Raw genomic sequence first — 14779 nt, forward strand, 5'->3', positions numbered from 1 at the left:
ATTTACATTTAATTTTTACTATATGTTCCGGTAACGTATGTTCTGGGCCATATAATTTTAATGTTTATATCACGTAACAATATGCTTTGTAATGATCCAGTCATGGTAAATTATATGTGACGTGAGGATGTTTTTATAAATATTTAAACTGTAACTCAAGTGGCTTTGAGCCATGGCTAATGCTACGTAACGTATGTTCCCCAGAAAAATTGTCAGAAATTTGCTCAAGTAGGCCTACTTGGTGCAATAGGAAACAGGATTTTCTGTTGCTGACTGAAAAATATATTGTGATTCTATCATAATTTGACATTTCTGATATAATATTTGGACCACAAATGGAAAACAGTTTATTTAATGCTTATTTTACTCAGTCAGTAGAGTGTATCCCCCCCCCCCCCCCCTTTTATAATATTTAGGGACAAGCAAACTAAAGTCGGTCCAAAAAATGCAGGCTTAACCATTTCTAGCTGGCAATTAAGTGATTATTCAGTTTGTAGTTCATATACATAATGGGAGTGAGTATTTTTCATCCAGCTGCATGGTTCTAGTCCTAGTCCTTTGAGTAACAAAGAATTTGCAGGTATATCGTTCTTGGTAGTCGGAACCGTCAAACATCTGTTAATGCTGTTGATTTGCTGGGAGGTAGTACGCAGTATGTTTTTGAGTAATGTACGAGTCAGGTAGTAAATCTGGCACATAGGCCTAAATATAATATTTGAATAATTGATAGCGTGACCTACATATTGATACAGTAGAAACACCGGCTGGTCAACACAAGGGCTTTCTCGTCCGACGTAATTTGGTGTGTGTACATGAAACGTTCATAACCGCCCAGTCCTTTCCGTCTCCAAGCCACAGGACTGACAGACGGGTGATCGACTCGGCTACTTGCTACATTATATTACTATTATTAGGGTGCCATGGCCACGAGGTGGGGAATTTGCAGCGTGGGGACAATAAGTCACGACTTTGCCGTCGCCTTGAAGACCTTGCCCCCAGAAGATCACCAGGTAACTTATATACCAATGATTTATACACCATGCACGAAAAATATTACCTAAGCCTGCTATCTGGGTCATCTGAATCGACAGCGTAGCTCAAACTCGCTTTTCACAGACCCCCCTACCCTCCAATCGATGTGATCACAGGGTTTCTGTCATGTGTCTGTAGGCGAGTCTGTTACAAAATTCAATTCTATTACACTGTTTACAGACTACACTATAGAGACCTCTGTGATCGGAATGTAGACCTCCCCGTATATTAGCGGTGCGTACGTGGTGTGCGGATTTTATTTACCAGGCAAACACAGGTCAAGGGGGAGGGTAGGTTCAGTTTCAGGTGTGCATTATTTAGTAGTAGGTAGCTATAGACCTTATAGAGTAAAATACTTAAAGGGCATACCGGGAATACTCTTTTCACTCCTTTTTTGTCTTATGATAATAGCACAATATGTCCATTACATTGCGGTTCCAGGAAATCGAGACCCCCCCCCTCGTCCTCCGACCCTGCCGTCTTCCCTTTTACAGTTATCTTACTGTAGTTAAATTTTTTTTTACACATTTTAGATAGCCTCCGTGGCAGCACGCGATCTTGGGCGAGCACAGGAGTTTGCTAAACTGTTTGACATTCCTACAGCATATGGGTCATACGAAGACTTAGTTAAAGACCCAAATATTGGTAAGAAGGCTAATCTTTATTTATTTATTTATTTTTTTTTATTTATTTAATTATTCATTTTTATTTAATTATTTTATTTCTTATTAATTTTTTATTTAATTTTATTATTATTATTATTATTATTTTTTTTTTTTTTGGTCAGTAAATGAAACAATCGCCATAAATCATTCAATTATTTCAAATTATTAGTTGGAATGAAACACTGTTAAATAAAATATCTTTTTTTTTTTGCATAAGACTTTCCAACCAGCTCATGCCACAACAATTTTAGATGTTTAATTTAATTTATTTATTTATTTATTTTGTGGGTTAGGTATACAACACCCCGGTTCTTTAGAAACTCACCTGTGCTCTATGGAGCCTCACTGTCAGGTAATAGAAAGGCGAGTTTCCCGTGACCTCTTAAAATCAGGGTTATATATATATATATATATATATATATAATTTCCAAAGAGACACATTAGTTCAAAATGTATTTGGAAAATGTTTCACCGATACAAGTCTCGATGCTGTTTTCCAGATGTGGTGTATATTGGTTCGATTCACCCGGAGCATAAACGACTGTGCATGTTGGCCCTGAACCACGGCAAGCCGGTTCTGTGTGAGAAGCCCTTTATGCTCAACTCAAAACAGGCCAAAGAAGTCATTGATTTCGCTAAAGAGAAAAAATTATTTCTCATGGAGGTAAGGAATGAAAATGATTCAGACGGAGTAATGACAAAGATTTTTTTTTCACATTTTACCTTCATTGGCGGTAGTGAGAGGTTCTAAGGCTCATTTATATAGAAGTTGAATAATTCCGAAAAGGACGATCCAGCTTGTGCCGTATGTAACTACTGTAAGCGGGTATTTAGTTAATACTCTTTTTCTTGTCGGGACCAAAAGTTTATAAATCTCTCTAAGTAAATGATATGTTCCAGGCTATTTGGAGCCGCTTCTTACCGGGCTATGAGCAGATAAGAAAAGAAATAGCGGAGCAGAATATCGGCGAAGTTCGATTCGTTCAAGCTTCGTTTGGACAGACAATTTCTCACCTGGAGCGCATCACAAACAGATCTCTTGGTGGAGGCGCGCTCTTGGACATGGGCATATACCCTATACAGTTAGCCTCTATGGTGTTCGGCGAAAGACCAACCAAGATAGTAGCCACTGGTCATCTTTTCCCAACTGGTAAGTGACCTTAATAAATTACTGTCTTACCTGCTTTTGAGGAAGAACTAAGTTTCCAAACAAAATTAGTTCTGATCTTTATATTTACCTATTTATTTATCTATTTTAACAATCCTATTTTACTTCTATGTAATTATTTATATATTATATCCGTACACGAAGTAGAACTTGCTAGCCATTCGAGGCTGAAATTCAACACCGTGACCTCCAAAAAGTTCTATTCTAGGCGTCGACGAGGTGTGCACAATCACTCTGCACTATTCAAAGGGCCGCATGGCTCAGTTGGCTGCCCACACCAGCGTCCTCTTCCAGAACAGTGCTGTCATCTATGGAACCAAAGGGAAATTAGAGGTAATGGAAATGGGAAAATTTTATCGAAGGGGAAAGAAAATCATTATCAGATGAAATAAAAGTAGTGAAAATGTGTTATTAAGTACTAGTATATTGTTATGAAGTGGAATGACCTAGAAACAATGAAGTTATGAGTTTGAAATGCAAAGCCTTTTTTTTTTTGTGATATCTATTTAGCTTCCAGAAAAATTCTGGTGTCCAACAAAACTGATTACCCCTGCCAAAACGTACAGTTTCCCGATGCCGGAGACAACATACAAAACCAATTGTGTTAACAGCACAGGTCTTTGCTACCAAGCACGAGCGGTTCGAGAGTGCTTGAAAAAAGGTACCGTATGAACGCAACTGTAATGTTTAATGATTTAAACGTTTCAAATAAAACACGTCCTGTCATTTTTCTTTATCTGACATTACCCACAACCGGTATTATATTCTATGAAATAACATATTTTAATTATTATCAATCGTTTACTGCTAACATTTCCATTTTCACATATAAATGGTTTTTCCTTTGAAAATTTAACCTACAACTTACATGTAAAATAAATTAACTGTACTGTCTGTTTCCAGGAGAGTTGGAAAGTGCTGTAGTGAGTCATCATGAATCTTTGTTGCTAATGGAAATAATGGACGAGTGCCGCAAACAAATGGGAGTTGTATACGACATCGAGTGAAGACTTCTAACACACCGCAACGATAAAACTTGATAAACAAGAGGTTTTAATCAGTGGATCATCCTCTGCACTATACAAAGTGTGACAATCGCTGTTACCTTTTCGCAAAATCTGGTACTCAAAGGGACAGTATAAAACACCGCATTGTTTTCGACCAAATGGAAGTTTGACTGGACTTCAAAAAAGCCAAAGTTGCACATCTTTCGATTTTCATTTATAGCTTTGATTTGAAAGAGCAAATGTCAATGTTCTCGTAAACATTATATACTAAACGGCGACCCCTGCCTGCCCCCTGTCACTTACCAAGCAGCATGCCAGCGCGTTTCGATAGTTATGAATTTAGGCTGGTCTCCAATATACCCAGGTGCATACTGTACTTCCTGGACTCGACATTTTTCCATTTGCCAATAAAAAATGATCAGAAAGTGAATTTATTGAAGTAAAATTGAAAATATTATTGTCCATGTCCTGCAGAAGCCATAAAGAGGAAAACAAAACAACAAAACGTATAAATTCTTCAATCAAGATAATAATATATCAAATAAATAAAAAAAATCTAATAATAAATAATAAACAAAAAAACATCTAATGCACACGCTTATACTTCGCATGCGTCGTCTTAAACAACACAGATAGGATACTCATTCTTTTTCTGCAGTATTCATTCGAATGGACTGATGAACCACGATGAAAACGTTATCTCAAAATCTGAGTAAAATATTTTTCTCCACACAGTTTATTCATTTAAAGAAATTAGCGTTTTATCTTCACTGCCAGATGTGGTTTCGCGGCAGAATGAATCGTTCGGAGAATCTCTTTTATGAGAAATGTAATCACATACGTTTCTCTCTCTCTCTCTCTCTCTCTCTCTCTCTCTCTCTCTCTCTCTCTCTCTCTCTCTCTCTCTGACCGCCGCTGTGATTTGTTGTTCTCTCTGTCTTCTCTACAGCAGTAGAAGGCTACGCTTTGGTTTTAAAGGATCTGTTGTTGGGGTCATGGAGATCAAACCCAAACGCCTCTGACAGGAGGGTATTTTAGAGAGCCACGTATCTTCTGTAAGGTGTGCAAAATATACAGAAATGTCTTGTACAGCAATTTATTGGGTTGAATATGGTTTCAGTTAAAAACGGACGTTTTGACGATATTATAATGAAAATAATGACGTAGAACTGCGAAAAATTATAAAAAGCATTAGGAATTCACTTTATGTCGACTTCTGATTAAATCTGCTGCGATCAACAGCTGATCCTTCTCCTTTACAATGATAATGCGTAAGCATTAGGTCTTTGAAATATCCAATATTCATCCTTCAAAAGGACGCTTTCTGTTACCCTACTGATTGTGATTCCAAAAGTTCATGAGCCCACTGTTGAAGAAAGTCCGGTGTCAAGATACTGGATCATCACATGGGCCCTGTGGGAAATCATCCTGGAGATCACGAAGAGTAGTATGGGAGAGGCCAGTGGTGAGAGAACTGACAGTTTTGTATCAAAGTTCGCCTAACCATGCATGCTCACTGGGCAGATGAGTTCTTTAGCTGCATGGCGTATCCACTGTGATCATTACCTTTTACAGTGATATTTCAACCATATTTCTTCTTTTATGTCAAGGTTTAGACAATTTCTGTAATGACATTAAGACATTAAACGGCACATTTCAATTAAACGGCCGAGCATTTAAATTGAAAAAATTTGGCTGCTTGCTAGCCACCTGTTAATCACCTATAATTTAAAAAATTGTAACCCTATTCTTTTGTTAATCCCGTTGTTTTTAATGTTTTGTTAGGATATAGTCATAACAAAACGTAAATACATAGATAAAAAAATTAAATCAATATTAAAAATCCAAGAAATATTGGTTCCTGTAGCCAACGGATGGCATAGCCCTAAAACCTGTAGACATCAAATATAACGTTAGGCCGTTTTGGCAGTCGTTGTCATATTAAATGTTTTAACACGAACATAATCTCGCATTGAATCGGCATTTAATTCAGAACCATGCTGGGGATACGTCTAGAAGGGGACTTTCAAATCGAATTTATTCGGATCAAATGTATTCATGCTGTCTACTTAAATACTTGACTAAAATAAGAAGTGTGTAGAGAATTCAATATCTGATATTTTTCTATTCCAGGCAATCACACCATGGCTACTAGCTCCGTGTCCACTGAAGGTTTCTGATGTGTGTTGTGTGCGTACTCGATCTGTACGCCCTCTTTTATAGCTGGTGTTCCTCGCCGACATTTTAGGTCTCATTTCTATTTTTTAGCCCTGGTACTAATGTTTGCATATACCACGACCTTATAAGTTCACCATAATTTTTTTTATGAAGCAAACTCAAAATCAAAAAGGCTTTTCTATTACTTTTACTTGTGTACATTAAGGTATAAATAAGTCAAAGTGACATGTCAAAGTAATCGAAATCTTTGCAATTTAATTCTATGGCTGCGTATTGAAAAATATTATTTAAAAGTGTAACAGGGACCTAAGCTTTATTCGATACTTATTTATTGTTTAGAAATGTTTTAACAATTAAAATTAAATTCTGACACAGGTCTTTGAAACGTGAAAACCATCCTGTACGATATCCTTTCAAAGAATAATTTTTCACAAACGCCATTTGGAATTATTCTAAAATGTTTTATAAAATTAACAATAAATATGTCTACCGATATGTGTTTTTATTTCTGATGATCTATATACATGTAGATGTAGTATATCGATAATGTAACGCTGTCTACTAATGTAACAGCCGCCGCAAACAACATATAGAATTCAATATTGAGTTAATTATTAATACATGTATGTTTCATTTGGATAGCATGACATTCTTAAGTGGTTTGAAATTGAGCGTGCAGCACTATCACGTATTTTGGTTATTTAGCAACAATAAGTCAGAAAACACCCCTCAAACACTATGTTTTCATTATTTTTAGTTTTTATTGAGATTTTGATATTAAGTTTTAATTTAACAAGATCTTGTGAAATACCACCTGCATGTATTTGTTTACGGTCGGTGAGTCAACAGTGACGTCTGATCTTGTGACTTGTAAAGTGTGTCAAGACTGATAAAACCGAGTATAAAGTTAAGTGTACAATTCCGACGAACAGGATACAAGTAGAACAAGGAAACAGAAAGTGGAAGCATTTGCTACTAATTCTAACAGGAGAATGTTTCACGGGCATCACCACGCACGCGAGGCGAACAGAGCACACAGGGTAAGATCACAGAGGTGTGTGTGTGTGTGTGTGTGTGGGGAGGGGGGGGCGGTGAGTTGGGAGTGACCACCTTGTTTACAGAAGATTGTCGAGGAATAATTAAAAGAAATGTCGACAGAGTTTGTAAAGTGACAAACTACTCCCACTTAAATGGATATGTATAACTATTGTCTGCTTTGTTCAGTAACCATGTAAGAAAATGAACCATAGAAGTACATTGGGATGGGTTCGCATTATCGTCAGGAGCTATATAGTCTAGCATTGAACTTTGGAACAATAAATAGATCGACTGAAATTCAGATCCTTTACTTCTTTTAATCTTTATACTTAGGAATTCAAACCAACGACATAATACTATGTTAATTCTTATACTTTTTCATATCTTTGTTATCTTCATATTACTCTGTATATTTAAATGCACTTTCAATCCTTAAAAAATCATGCTTGCTCCTTTACAAATAGCCATTTTTATTATTTATCACAGTGATACCATCATTTATCGGTAATTAATATTAGAACAGGTTAAACATTGACACATGGGGATGGCACAGTGATGGAAGTTGTTTGAGATTGATTATTAGAACAGAGAAGTATAAACAACAAAAGAAACTTTATTTTTATGAACATTTCAAATGGCCACGGGTATCTAAAACGGTGAGGTGCGTAGTTTGCACAGTATCCAGTTATAATATGGATCCTTTCTATCTATCTGTTCACAGGATGAGATGCGGCACGAGGCTAGAGAGGCCAATCTACGACATAAGGCGGCCAGAGCCATGATGCATGGGAACGTCTTCAGAGCCATGAATTTACAGGTACGGTAGATGAGGTGTGAAAACAAGACCCGTCACGAGGTCGACACACCTTGAAATCTATAGGCCGACATATCTCTTTCCCCAGTTTGCCAGAGGAATACCGTTTTAACCCATACATGTAGAGTAGACTACCTGGGTTTGAAATACGCGCCTCATAATATTAATCCGGTACTATTCCAATAAGATTAAGAAACACGGGGCAGCGATGTGTTGCATCCATGACAGTTTTCTGCACATTATATGTATTTAAGCATTTTTTTGCATGCCAGCTTGTATTTCATTCATTACTATATAGCGGTTTGTACGAGCTGAGCTATATGTAATACATATTTTAAACCTGGTGACACAGTGTTGATATTAGAGTAGGCCTATATATTAATCGTACGCTTGGCTTGAAGCATCCAGTGAACACAGAATGCAGGAAGCGATCAGCTGATAATGACAGGTTATCATTTACGATGCTTTCCGTTCTCGAAGAAATCTGACATAGACATTGGTATGTTCAACGAGATGTGTATTTTACAGGCGAAGGCAGAAAATCAACATCAGAGAGCGGAGATGGCACATAACAGAGAAATGTTTGCAAGAGAGGCTATGTATCACCATCACCACCACCACTGCCCCCCTCCCCCGCCGTGTGGGGGACCGGTGCCACCGGTAAGTGAACTCTGGGGACACCGCTCAAATTTGTCCGTTTTAAGTCAGTTTTCAGTGTTTTTTCGCGTTTTTATAATGAACAACTCATTAATGTCTAAACTGAAACGTTCAAACATACAGTCACCCTTTCGTTGTATTTTTCATTGTTACACAAACTCTCTTGAAGTACATAAACGAAAATAAAATATCCAGTAATAAAAGCTTCAAGAAAGAGATAACGTCTGATATGTTGTTTTATATTGTAGGTGGCCTCTGCGTACCCGGCGTATCCCCAGCCCTACCCTACTTCATACCCAGTAGGTGTCGTTGCTCCGCCACCGTCAGGTTAGAAAGCCGACGTCGTTGTGTATTTATCTGGTGATTTACTGTAGCAACATGATAGATCAATTATTTATTTCTTTTTTTTTTTTTTTTTTTTTTTTTTTTTTGGGGGGGGGGGGTCTTTTATTGTTCGTAAGTAAATATCCTTACTCAAAACGTTATGAACGGATATGGATATGGTATGTTCAGGATGGGTATAAAGTGGGCTAACCTAAAACCAATTAGATTTCACTAATGATCCATCAATCAAGTAATTAATTAATTGTTGAAAATAAATATTGGACTGCACTGACCGAGGTCTGCGCTCTCTGCTTGCCCTTTCTAGCGATAAAATGAAACGAAAACCGAAAATACACTCAGTTCAACATACACATGAATCATTTGTATTTGTATGTGTTTATTATTTCAGGTCCTCCTCCTCCTTACAGTGCTCCAGCCTACCCTCAGCCAGGAAGTCCTTACCCACCCCCTCCATCTAATCCATATGGATATCCACCACATTAATAACTTGTATATATATAGACTCAAACAACAAGTTTCTACGCAGCAAGAAAACTGTGAAATGTACCTTGTATGGACTTCGAGAATACAACATCTATCTGTGATGGACTCCTTAGCACTTTCCAGGATCCAAAGTGATCTATAGAACATTGTCGAGTAATGAAATACGAGAGGGCTAGCCCTCGTTTTCCAGTGGCTTTGTATTTTATTATAAAAATATTTAAATTATTAAAAAATATATCTAACGTTGTAACTTGAAATGAGGATATAACGTACAGAGGCTAACAAAAATCTAGATTGACATTTACGCGTACCTTAGCCAGTAAATTACTGGTATCTTGGTGGTGAAATATATAGTTTAGCCTTCTGTGGCACTAAATAAAACATGTTTAATACATATCATGATGTTATGAAAATGTGAGTTTCACTACACGTAGAAGTAAAATGAAAAATGAAGGGAGAACTGATGAAAGAAAAGAACAGATATCTCTGATCGTTAACACCGGGAAGTACTGAAATGCGTACAAACGTCCTGTCACCGATTATAAATTAAAGAATATCTGAAACATATCTGAAGGGAAAAATAAGTAAAGAATCTAACCGGTTTTCTACTGCATGTAAAATTTCAAAAACATAACTGCACAGAGTATATCTTTCAAGTATTAAATTTTTCAATTTCTACACTAAAAAATAGAGCTATACCTGACAGATCTTTCTTCAGAGTATATCTTGTTTCGCGTCTCTCAGGTGTTATAATTGGACGCACGCGTTGGCCCGCGTCATCTTCATTTCATAGTGTTTGTGTCCAATAATAAGTTGAATGGTAGGAAAAGACAAGCAAAAAGATTTAATTATGTGCGTAATGAAACCAAAAAGTGCACTTCAAGTTGTGCATTTCGAGTTCCTGATTTTGTTTGTTCACTGACAGGTCTTATGTACCAGGTCGATAGATAAACCAGAATAGGTTTCGTGTTTCACGGCTCTACGATTTTGAATATTATGATCCGTAAATTCGATCCTACTTCTTGTGCTGTTAAACTGCATATTAACAAAAAATACTGACGTGAATCGATTTTCGTGGAAACTGTTCGTTTTTTAATAGTCAGTTATTAATCTGAGCGTCCCCTCCCATTCAATGTTCTGTCGCAGCTTTCCAATTGCATTAGGGGAAATTTCTTTTGATGGACTTCTGTGAAGATCTTCACTTTCACAATAAGGCTTAATTGACTTATTCTTTCCCCAAAGGGACAGACTCATTTCCACTCAGCCAAAATATTTTCTAAAGAAATCATGGCCGAAGAACCCACTCCGCCCCAGGTTGTGTTCCTTTATGTTAATACACGTAAAGGGGGATACTGGCCTATAATATGCTCAGCCGTTATTAATTATTAATCTGCATTGTTCTAATTATCTCCAGTCAAGGGTCTTAAAATTGATGGAAGCTCCAAGCTCCCGGTGATATTAGACTGGTCCTGTATTGATTAGCAAGCGGGAGTGCTCAAGAGTTGCGGAGAGATTACCTCTGCGTACAATGGCAGGAGATGGCAGACGGACCACAACCTGGCTGGCTGCGCTTCTCTTCATGGATTTTGTCAAAGGTTTTGCTTTATTTTTCAAGGCTTTCGATGAAATTGTGCTGGGAAAAAAACTCACTTGCATTGAGTGAATATGTTTTTTGTTGTGTTTTTTTTAAAGTAAAACTGGAGTGTGTTAATGATAAGCCTATGTGAAGCTATTATCGAGTGCAGGTATTTTAGATTGCCGTTTGACCATTCCAGGGGAAATTTCTTGTTATAGCTATGTGCATTTAATCCTAAAAAAAGAACTAATTATTAAGATTTAATCGAGTGGTTCATTTTCCAGATGTGACAGCATTCTCGTGTGTGCAGTGTTCTACCAACAAACCTGACCAAGGCACCAAAAGCTGTAAGGACGGCTTAATCCCCACCCCCTGTTCAGAACGCGGGCTCGACCATTACTGCTTCACGGGTTACACCTTAGATGTCAACGGTAAGTGTATGCCTGGTGGACAACAGCATGGGGTTATCGATGTCCAAGAAATACCAGGAAAACTATTAGGAACTACAAATATTTGTCATTTGCCCAAGTCACATAATGGTCAATTATTTCAAACGAGGGGACAGATTTTGGTGCGCAAATATAGTCTAAATGGAGTTTAGATTTCCAACTCTCAGTATTCAAATTCTATTCTGCTAAACAGTCGATAGGGATTAGATTTGCCTCAATTATTTTCACCCTTAACTGGTGTAACTACAGTTGTTTCACAGGATTCTGGTTCAACTCATTTCTTGAGTGGGGAAATGCTCTTTCAGGAAAAAATTACAAGAGCGGAATCGGTACAAACTCAAAACAATTATCATCAATCTTCTTCTTAATTTATTCATTCATGTATTTGTTTATTTATCGACAGGGTTGTCAACATAACAGTGCTTAAAACTCATTGTAAACATACTAACACCTGAAAACAAAGAGAATCGATACTACAAAGCCATAAAAATGAGTTTGCAGCCCTCTGTTGGCATTTTGCCAATTTTGTGAAAGCTACGCAAATCTAAATGTTTTTCACAAGTCAGATCACCTCTCAACGTTAAAAAGTAAATTTGAGGTGGGGTGGCGTTGGGTGTACACATGAACACCCACTGCAGGGGCGAATCTGGGATTATTTGAAGGGGGTCTGTGGATGCGAAGCCGACCCCCCCCCCCCCCCCCCCCCAACACTTGGCGTGGGGTTCGGGGCCCAAAATTATTTTAGTATTTTCGAAGGCGAACGTTGGCATTTGGTTCGGTTTAGAACTGTGATACAGCAAGTCAAAATTCAAATTTCAAGAGGGGACCAGAAATCGAAGGGGGGGGGGTTAGTCAGACTCCAATAAATTCACCTTGTCGTTATTTCCGTTACAGACTCGCTGCTTCACGTCCACCGTGGCTGCACGCCCGTCTCTCTGCATGGCTGTATGGAGGTTCTTCCTTTACCACACCAATCACAGCATCGCCCTGTCAAGAAGTCGGAAAAATTCCTACTCATGAAAGAAAGGGGCGACTTCTTTGAAAATGCCACGCTGGCAGACGACCACTTGAAATCTGACAGTTACCATGGTAAATCCACAGGAGAAGTGACTTGCTATGAATCCTGCCAGCTGGATGGCTGTAACCATGGTACCAGTGTTCATTCAGACCTCGGAAATGTAGCTAGTATCACAATTACCATAATAGCGTTCATGCTAATACGAATAAACAAATATATTTGAACATTTATCCAATTTGTTAGGGCGACAAATCCCCAAGGTGACTTTATTTAAAGTTAGCATTCTAAAAATTATAAAAGAACATCAACTTCTCTATAACATTCCATAACTAAAAAATACACTCAGAGAGTGCAGATCTACAACAAGTTCAGTCATCATTATCCGTTTATTAATCCACTAATCAACTTAATTCACACAAGTATCCCTAAAATCTAGTCTAATTCAGACATAGGCCTATCCTGAAAATTTCTCCAAAATTTATCAACTTTTTTTATTAATTTCTCCAATAGTCTATATAACTAACGAATGGATCACCACCAGAATATTATCTTTCATTACTCGTTTCTGAAAAATGCCAAAATTCATTTTCAGCTTTTTCCATGTTGCTATCAGTAAAAATGGGACTTAAAACAACCTCCTTGGTGAAGGTGCATGCAAGTGGTCAAAAGCATATGCTGGTTTTATTGAATTCAGGATAAAGAAAGGTTCGAGACGTGTAATCGTGTATTCATCCATACATGCCATTTTAAACACTGGATGTCACCAACAGCAAGATTAATTTTTGGCACCAAATCTCCAAAGGGGTTCTGAAAAATTGATGTGTGATTAGAAACAAAAGCTTAAGACACATTGTTGCTCTTGTACTAAGGCAAAGTATTTATTAAAACATTCTTCAATGACAGTTAAAATTGTACATATCCATGGCATTATTGTCCAATTTATGCAAATGAGATATATAAGCAGTGTAGATCAACTGGATTAGATCAATTAAACACCTTTTATCTAATCTACATTCCACAACTCAACACCACTATCCAGAATCAGTTCATCATTGTCTATCTACACAGGTAAAATGCATTACAAGCTAAAATGTATCCAACACGTTTAAAACAGTCCAGCTGCTGCTACCCCCCCCCCCCCCCCCAAAAAAAAAGAAAAAAATTGCTCTTCCCTTGTGGAACTAACACCTAAGCCTTCTTCACCTTGGGTTTCTTTTCTTTACTCTGAAAAATAAATACAATAACTTCTTAATTATAAACAGCCAGGAAAGGAGTATAGGTATTTTAAAAGGGCAAATTATTCGCGCAAAATGTGCAAGATGAGCTCACTATCATTAAAGATATAATATGTCCAAACAAGTTTTCCAGCTCGTATCTTGGACTGGAAATCGCCCTGGCTGAACAATATTCATTATCAACTCTCTACAGTGAAACTATGTATGATCTTGCACTTCAGTTTTTCAACTACTATATCATACATCTCGTCAGGTATTTATGCATGTGTAGTTCTAAATTACTGCCTATTGTTTAGATGCCATTTTACCTTTGAGTCGAGTTTTTGTCCCGTGGATATCTTGGGTTTGGCAGGGGACTTCGTCTTTTTTGTTGGCTTTTGGGTTTTCTTTTGGTCAGAGTCCATCTTCGTCTTTGTTTTGCTGACCTTCTTCTTGGGGGATTCTTCGCTACTAGTTTTCTTTTTGGGTTTAGGCGATTTATCAGTGTCGCTTACTTTTTTCTTAATTTTTACAGATTTCCCGTCCTTGGTTTTGGAAGATTTTTCTTCTGATTTGCTGGAAGATTTAACCTTTTTGGATTTTTCGGCTGCCGCCTTTTCTTTCTTCTTCTCAGCCTCTTTAACTTTCTTTTCTTTTGCCTTTCTTTCCTTCTCAATTTGCAGTTTATTTAGTTTGTACCTGCCGCTTAGTCCTGCCTTGTTTCCCTCAGCTTCTATGTGTTTTTTTGGTCGGATAAGAATTCCTTCAGCAATCCCTTTCTCTAGCGCTTTACGGAGCCGAGTTCGCACCATATTTGGGTCGACTTGGTATTTCTCCACCAAAAAATTCTTCATGGCGGGAACCGATGACCCTTTGGCGCCATCATCGAGTGTGGTAATGGCATCCACTACCATAGACAGAGTACTGGGGCCGCTTGCCGCGGGAGCAAACTTTTTCTTCAACTTGGCCGCCGTCTTGACGGGACTTGGGGAAGCAGAATTGTCAGAGTCACCCATTGAAAAAGTGATTTGATTCTGCTGGCATGAAAAGCTCCACGTCACTTGATCAGGTTGAACAGACTGACACGAGGGTAGAGAAGTTGTCAAATTTATATTACGCGCGCGGACCTTGCTGA

General features: G+C 37.8%; 3 protein-coding genes across 5 annotated transcripts; 2 read left to right on the forward strand and 1 right to left on the reverse strand.

Moving 5' to 3' along the window:
- Positions 1–519: 519 nt before the first annotated feature.
- On the forward strand, positions 520–4302 carry LOC106181072 (trans-1,2-dihydrobenzene-1,2-diol dehydrogenase). 2 transcript variants are annotated; one of them, XM_013565334.3, is made up of 8 exons: positions 520–580; positions 915–1010; positions 1566–1677; positions 2198–2361; positions 2598–2847; positions 3074–3198; positions 3376–3526; positions 3769–4302. In XM_013565334.3, exons 2-8 carry the CDS (start codon positions 921–923, stop codon positions 3870–3872), a joined length of 996 nt encoding a protein of 331 aa, XP_013420788.2. In that variant the 5' UTR covers positions 520–580; positions 915–920; the 3' UTR covers positions 3873–4302. The 2 variants fall into 2 exon arrangements, with proteins under 2 accessions (XP_013420788.2, XP_013420787.2); XM_013565333.3 differs by lacking the exon at positions 520–580 and having other exon boundaries at positions 716–1010.
- Positions 4303–6903: 2601 nt separating this feature from the next.
- Positions 6904–13569, forward strand: LOC106181021 (uncharacterized). 2 transcript variants are annotated; one of them, XM_013565261.3, is made up of 7 exons: positions 6904–7090; positions 7810–7905; positions 8431–8562; positions 8808–8886; positions 9293–10982; positions 11248–11394; positions 12307–13569. In XM_013565261.3, exons 1-5 carry the CDS (start codon positions 7043–7045, stop codon positions 9385–9387), a joined length of 450 nt encoding a protein of 149 aa, XP_013420715.2. In that variant the 5' UTR covers positions 6904–7042; the 3' UTR covers positions 9388–10982; positions 11248–11394; positions 12307–13569. The 2 variants fall into 2 exon arrangements, with proteins under 2 accessions (XP_013420715.2, XP_086856996.1); XM_087000870.1 differs by lacking the exons at positions 6904–7090; positions 7810–7905; positions 8431–8562; positions 8808–8886 and having other exon boundaries at positions 9386–10982.
- Positions 13281–14746, reverse strand: LOC106181026 (uncharacterized). Its single transcript, XM_013565267.3, has 2 exons — positions 13974–14746; positions 13281–13654 (listed from the first exon to the last, which is right to left on the reverse strand). The coding sequence occupies exons 1-2, from the start codon at positions 14658–14660 to the stop codon at positions 13619–13621; spliced, it is 723 nt and encodes a 240-aa protein (XP_013420721.1). The 5' UTR covers positions 14661–14746; the 3' UTR covers positions 13281–13618.
- Positions 14747–14779: the final 33 nt, after the last annotated feature.

Source organism: Lingula anatina, chromosome 1 (assembly GCF_051362555.1).
Source record: "Lingula anatina isolate TDL-2025a chromosome 1, LinAna3.0, whole genome shotgun sequence".
Lineage (NCBI taxonomy): Eukaryota > Metazoa > Brachiopoda > Lingulata > Lingulida > Lingulidae > Lingula > Lingula anatina.

Bases quoted from the DNA above. Each gene is read 5' to 3' on its own strand.
- LOC106181072 (XM_013565334.3), top strand. From the start codon at position 921: ATGGCCACGAGGTGGGGAATTTGCAGCGTGGGGACAATAAGTCACGAC. The intron at 2,362-2,597 runs GTAAGGAATGAA...GATATGTTCCAG, and splicing joins AAAAATTATTTCTCATGGAG to GCTATTTGGAGCCGCTTCTT. The intron at 2,848-3,073 runs GTAAGTGACCTT...GTTCTATTCTAG, and splicing joins TGGTCATCTTTTCCCAACTG to GCGTCGACGAGGTGTGCACA.
- LOC106181021 (XM_087000870.1), top strand. From the start codon at position 10,916: ATGGCAGGAGATGGCAGACGGACCACAACCTGGCTGGCTGCGCTTCTC. The intron at 10,983-11,247 runs GTTTTGCTTTAT...TTCATTTTCCAG, and splicing joins CTTCATGGATTTTGTCAAAG to ATGTGACAGCATTCTCGTGT. The intron at 11,395-12,306 runs GTAAGTGTATGC...TTTCCGTTACAG, and splicing joins TTACACCTTAGATGTCAACG to ACTCGCTGCTTCACGTCCAC.
- LOC106181026 (XM_013565267.3), bottom strand. From the start codon at position 14,660: ATGGGTGACTCTGACAATTCTGCTTCCCCAAGTCCCGTCAAGACGGCG. The intron at 13,655-13,973 runs GTAAAATGGCAT...TTTATTTTTCAG, and splicing joins GACAAAAACTCGACTCAAAG to AGTAAAGAAAAGAAACCCAA.